The sequence below is a fragment of the Lytechinus pictus genome, chromosome 10 (assembly GCF_037042905.1).
Source record: "Lytechinus pictus isolate F3 Inbred chromosome 10, Lp3.0, whole genome shotgun sequence".
Classification (NCBI taxonomy): domain Eukaryota; kingdom Metazoa; phylum Echinodermata; class Echinoidea; order Temnopleuroida; family Toxopneustidae; genus Lytechinus; species Lytechinus pictus.
The window spans coordinates 26,998,482-27,005,337 of NC_087254.1; the positions used below are offsets into that span (position 1 = coordinate 26,998,482).

A 6,856-nucleotide genomic window follows, 5' to 3' on the forward strand; every position below is an offset into this window, starting at 1 on the left:
AAATGGCTGTTTAAATTTCGATTGTCCAGACACACAACAAGTGGGTAGACTAGAAAGTAGGCGTAGCCTACTCTCTGACACTCTGTGTGCATATGCCTTGGCCTGGGGCTGGGCAGGACTTAATTTCTTAAAGACGTGTGTAGAGGTTCTAGACCTAACTTAGATCTAAATCTGAATAGGCCTAGATCGAGATCTTTTAAATTATAATTCAATTTTCACATTCTTTACTTTTCAGATCTGGCAAATTCGTTCTGAAAACCACGGGTAGAGGTAAGGCCTAGGGCTAGTCAAGCCATTGTCGACATGGCAAGCAGTCAACGCCTCTCTGTCATGTCCATGATGAATATGGGCCAGCTGACTGAAAGCATGAACAAAACACTTCGTTTTGGTCAGAGGTGGGGAGAGGCTAAGGCCTTTGCAGCGGACAAACCTAAGACGGCTCTTTTTCTCCTTGCAGTCTTTGTAACATTCAGCATCCCTATCACCTCATTCATCATCGTCATTGGCTCATCATTGTTTGTCGGATTGACAATGCTACTCTGGGTCCAAGGTAAATTATAAAGTTTAAGAGGTCATCTGACCATGTTTCTGCGTATCGTACACGTCAAAGACGAAGTGAAAATATCGATTCTAAATAGGGCTTACTGCCTTAAAGCCCTTAATTTCACCAATATCCATGAATAGCTGGTTTTCGCCCAGCGTCGTACGACGTAGAACGTAAGGGTCGTGTGCAAAAATTGCCAACTTCCATGGAAACAGAGGCCCAAGCGATCTTGAGCTCAAATCACGGACGGTTCTTCCGCAAATTAGCGGGCGTCCGCATTAGAACGTAGGATTTGTCAACAGCCGTCAACAGCCAATCAGATCGCTTGTAGAGTGAGCAAGCTGAGCTGAGCCGCGCCGACAGCCAGTTCATAGAGCGCGGGCGCGGGATTTTCCCTAGTAGTGGTGACGTCATGCAGTCTACATACTTCCGGTCGATCCGGCCGCGATCAGCGATTTGCGAAACTGCTTACAAGCGAGAGTTGAGCGCGACGGACGCACGAACCAAGAGATCGTTCTACGTCGTTGATAGCGTCGTACGACGCTGGGCGAAAACACACTAATGACAGTTAAACAACAAACGAAACATTGATAAAATAGACATCTAAAAAATCAAAGATTTTTAATACGATTGTAGATCCCTGATTGGTAGTGTTTTATAACATTGTATGGAAATGAGCACTTTAAATATGTCTTTTTCTTTGATCATAGCTTTTATTGTCATCTTGCAATACTCTTGCCAAAAAAAAGTCAATAATCAATTAATAATCCCGACATAATCACTTTGGAAAAATGTTTCTTGGTTTTTTTTTTCAGTTTGTTCCTAAACTTCATGCATCCATGATCGTAAAAACTTTAACACTTGGAATTAAGTTTGACCTACATGTTTGCAAGTATTTTAATGCTCAGTCCTGGATCATGTGGATGAAGGAATAGTGTAGGGTACTAACTTATGTATGTAGTTGAATGTGGAATTGTAGTGAAATATCGTGTTCACTGTTTAAGGTCCTGATGTCTGAGTATTTGAGAATAGCCATGCGCGGCGATTTAGTGAGATTTCTTTATACCTTCATTCATACCAATAACTTCTGAGAGGGCCTCCTTCAAATTGTTGCTAGATGCAAAATTCCAAATTTGAGCGACTCCCCCCCCCCCCGACATGGCCACTCATGAGAATAGCAATATATAATTCATTTCATTATTTCAAAAACTTGTATGATCTCTTTGTTTTCAGGGGCTATTCTAACCACTGCCACTGCAGTTCTCCTCCCAACACTAGGATTCTGTGCCCTTATTGCTGCTGGGGTGACCGTCGTCATCCATGGTTCCAGATACATTCTGGAACTCCTACTTTCAGTTTGGCAGCTCATCTACAACGTCGTCTTCCCATACGTTGTCGCTACGCTTGGGGTACTCACCAACCTTTGGGGAAAGCCAAGAATCAGTGTAAGATTAGGTTCATTTGCTTAAATGTTTTGCATTTATTACATTAAGAAAATATTTTTTTATTTGGATATGCTTTTTTTTTTTCAGTTTAAGTGATACCATAAAATAATTTACAAACTTTGTGTTTGAAGAATGATCTTAGAAATGTATAAAATTTGTCAAGAATAATTATGAAATATGGACTCGTCTAGGGATAGAACACTACACGGACATGTATGAAGCACGGATCCAGTTTGGGGAGGGGACGCCCTGATGAGCGTGATTCTGTTACCCATTTAACTTTGTTGCTTTTCATTTTTAACTGGAAAACATTCCTTTTGACCAGTAATATCTCAAATTGATTTACAATATAGGCTCTGTTCAATATTGCAGAAATTTGCTTTGTCCCGTTCTTGTAAGATTTTAGAATCAACGATAAAAAAAGGTTCAAACATTTTAGGAAATGCATTGCCTCATAACACAATGAATGCCAGAACTGGCATTTCCATGACAAATACCAAAATATCCATGTCATTTTCATCAAATTTTGCACAGAGTTACATAAGCACCTGAATATTTCAAATACCGGTATGCAAAAAATAGCATGGGTTCATATGCTTGATTTTTTGCTATTGAGCTTTAAAGTTCACCCAATTGGCAGTTGTCCAGAATTGTGCATTAAAAATGATTTGGCATTTTTAGGTTAAACCTTTATAAGTCAAAAGTCAAAATCTATGTAAATTTCATCAAATGTCATAGTATAGTCCAGAATTGTATACTGAAGATGAAGAATTCATTCATATGGCTATTTGTTTGCCCTTTTGAGGCTAGTAGCACCTTAATTTATTTAAAATTTTGTGAGAAAAGACAAAAACATAATCTCAAAGTATTGAAATTTCTATAACAAATATGAGAAGTATACAATAAATGCTGCACTTTATTCAAAATCCATGTCATTTTACCAAAATTTGCGAGCTTGTAGAGGAAGGTGTACTTACATGTAAGCAGTGTAATGATAAAAAACAGAGGTTCATGTGCTTGTTTTCAAACTATCAGCAATTTTGTTGGAGCAAGATTGTTTACTTAAAACACCCCAAAACGCACCAAAGGCCATGTATCTATGTAAGGAGAAAATCCAAACCACGCTAAAATTTAGTCCAACTCTAGTCATATTCGTCATACTTTGCAGCATTTCTGAGTAAAAAATTCAGAGATTGTAGTAGTATTCAACATTCTTCCATGAATTATTTTCAGCTTATTAGCTTTATGAAATAAAATATCAGGCCCCGTCTTACAAAGAGTTACGATTGATCCAATCAATCGTATCTCTGGAAATCCATCAATGTCATATTTTTTTTTAAATGTCATTTGTAATCAAAGGAGAACATACCGAACTGACAAGAAATCAATGAATTTACGGATATACATTCATATCTAGAAGAAATTTAGAGCAAACATGGATTTCATATGTTGACTTTGCCAGCTTTCCATAGCTGCGATTTATCGGATCAATCGCAAGTATTTGTAAGACGGGCCCCAGATCTGCAGGTAGACAAAATGGATCTCAGAATACCACCCCATTTGAAAAACCAGCTGATACCTACAGCAGCTGATTAACCACCTGTTCATCCATTGTGACGTCATACGCATAGCGTAAATATGTGTAGATCATGATGCGCACAAACATAACTAAATAAATATAAATGAGTAAAGAAATGAACAAAAATCATACATTTCAGTGATTTAGCTTTATGACTGGTAAAGGAATAAATTTTAGCATTTTTTTTTAAATATGGACATTAGTACATTGATGATAACGACGGTTTTGTTGGTCATTATACCCATTATCAACTACATGTCTATGAACAAGCTAACCTATTTTCCAGCATGTTAAGTGCCCATTACTCTTGAAACCCGTGTTTGCTTACAAAGATTTAGACTACTTAAAGTCTAGCATGCTTTCTGCGTGTTCTTCGATATCGTATTGCAATTCTCCAGGCTCCTCAACAAATTGATAAACATTCGTTTCTTGTCTTAACTTCATTTTAAAGCAAACCTGAGAGTCAAAATGTAGTTTAATACGTAGATGGTATTATTTGGGACGATAAATACGCTTATGACCCCATGATGCAGGCATTCTTAACTGTAAAAAAAGCAAAACAATGAATAGAGTGAAGTTTAAAAATGAAAAGTAATGATCAGGGGTCTGTTTCATAAAACTTGTTACAATAACATATTTACAATAACAGTCATAAGCTATTGAAATCCTTCGATCTAATTGGCTGATAGTAAATTTGTTAGAGAAATCTTGCATTTATTATTACAACAAGTCTTTATGAAACGGTACCCTGGAGAAAACTTGAAGTGAATAAAAAAAATATTCAGGTTAATGATCGGAAGAAATATTGGAACTTTGGAAGTGTTTTAGAAAAAATTAGAATAAAGTAAAACGATGAAAGTGGTGAATTTGGGACATGTGGGTAATGATCTGAAGAAACCTTGTATTGCATTAAAAATATAAGTGTAAAAATTAATGATAAGATAAATAATTAAAGGAATCCTTGTTGGGGGTAATGATCTGAATAAAGTGTGAATTGTATAAAAATAAAACGAAATGCTTTTCAGGGTATTTAGAGAAATCGTAGGGGATTAAAATCAGATCAAATATGCAGACATCACATCATTCGTTAAAGCCGTTCCTAAACAAGAGAGGATTATTCTATACATGTCATCGTCAACATCATTGCTTTTTTTCATTGTTGTTGCTATTTTGGCCTGTATGTCATTCTGATATCATTACAAAAGGCCGAAAGGTACACATTCAGTCGAGGCCAAAAGTTTACATACATGTACACCCATGGAATTCAGTGAAATTTGCTTTCCAAACATTTAGTATATCTTCATAAATATAAATACTACCAGGACGAATTTGGTATCAAATGAAAGAGCGTATTATTAACTCTTTCACATGATTGGGATACCGTTGGGATTAAAGTATACTTCAGGTGGAATTTTGTTTGAAGAAAAAAAAGGAATATTCGTGCCAATGTATTATTTTGTTTGTTATTATATTTTCAAACATCGTTTCATAAAGATATAAAAATATATAAAAAAGATATAAAAAAACGCCTAGCTTAGCCGGGTAATATAGGAGCGCCTTGAGCACCTAACAAGGTGGATATGTGCGCAATATAAATACCCTATACTATTATTATTATTATCATTAAAATCAATTATTTATATTACTTTTTCTACATGTATCATGATATGTTACCAATGAACAAAAAGTGTAATCTGAAATGTTTGTGTTGAGAAGTAACTAGCACAAATATGATTTTTTTTTTCAAGTTTTTATTTTCATTTTGTCTAAAATATGAAGATTGCCGGTTTGGGGAAAAATGACACCTACATATTTTTTAGCTCCTGATGACAAAGCAATGTGATGAAGGGGCATGACATACTCATTTGTTTGATATTAAATTCGTCATGATAGCACAAGATACAGTAAATATTATGTTTGGCAAGTTTTAACTTTTCTTTAAATTTCCTGGGTGTATGTAAACTGTACATGTTCATTTTCAAACATTGTTTCTGAATAGCCCACTTGATGTATATTTATGTTTCTATCATGTGTGCCCCCCCCCCCCTTTCCAGGAGCTTCAGAATGATGACTAGGACAGACAGCACCCGGGAGGATCAGGTCACATTCACACTCATCATCCTACACCCATTATTTCATCGAGTTATCTTTACGATGTGAACCGAGGTCACTCAACGCATATTGAAGAGGGCAGCACAGGCTCTCTTCACACTTCAACCTCCCTTCAAGCAAATGCATCACCACGACAGCTCAGAGAATACATGCATACTACCTCTAGTCAAGACAGAAACCCCTTTCTCACCGATTCACTAATGAGGCATCGACGCGAAAGTACGAATCCAACCCCTGCCTACACTGAGGACCCCTTTCAATCCCATTCTCGTTATCTCGCCAATTTGAACGCAACAGAGAACAGAAGACAAAGCGATTTTGATGACTTTTCACGACTGAAGTCCAACGCATCAAATATCGATACCTGCTCATCAGTGCTGCTTGGTAACAATTTGAGTGTGAACACGCTATCTATCCAGCGGAACACAGAACAGTTTCCATTTCCACTTATTTTACTTCTATGTATTGCTTTGGCCGTTGTATCCTTTCACTTTGCTCTGCCTTTCTTATATGTAATTGCATGGTTATCTGAGCCCTAAAGACTGACTTTTTGATTGATTTTGATGAGTAGACCTCGAGGTTGCATTGCTATCTCCACCTATAGAATATTATCGTGGTCTCCCACACATGTATCAGAATGATCAATTTTCATATGACGTTTCTGTTTTGTTTTTACACTCTTTAACGCAACATTATTCAGTATTCTTTCCGGGTGCGCTGAAATTGTAAGTCAGATGTCGATCGCATCTTCAGATTTTGTATATAGATGTACATGTTACGCCATAAGCTCTTTGCTCATGTCTATATACATGATATATTTGAGAACATAAATGAATCGTTATTATTCTACTGGAGGCAATTGGGTTCTCTATTACAAAATGAATATTGATTACTCGCAACTCTTTATGGCTAATCGATTTCATGATCTCTATATATATCAAAACATTCATTGCCTTTATCAAAATATATTTGTCACGTAACCCACTCGAACTACCTCACTTTCTTATTTATCATTAAGATACAAATTTTGAATGAAAAGGATGATGATTATCGATGCCCTTGTTCGAATATCGTCTACTTTATGAACTTAAGCTTGTTTATTTTTGCCATGTTTGTAGTTTTGGCCTTAAATAGAGTTAATGAATTTTCGACATTAAATGTTTAATTCATCTCATG

General features: G+C 36.3%; 1 protein-coding gene across 1 annotated transcript; it reads left to right on the forward strand.

Annotated features, from left to right (window-relative positions):
• Nucleotides 1-235: 235 nt before the first annotated feature.
• LOC129270048 (uncharacterized) lies at nucleotides 236-6,856 on the forward strand. Its single transcript, XM_054907465.2, has 3 exons — nucleotides 236-550; nucleotides 1,778-1,989; nucleotides 5,623-6,856. The coding sequence occupies exons 1-3, from the start codon at nucleotides 304-306 to the stop codon at nucleotides 5,641-5,643; spliced, it is 480 nt and encodes a 159-aa protein (XP_054763440.2). The 5' UTR covers nucleotides 236-303; the 3' UTR covers nucleotides 5,644-6,856.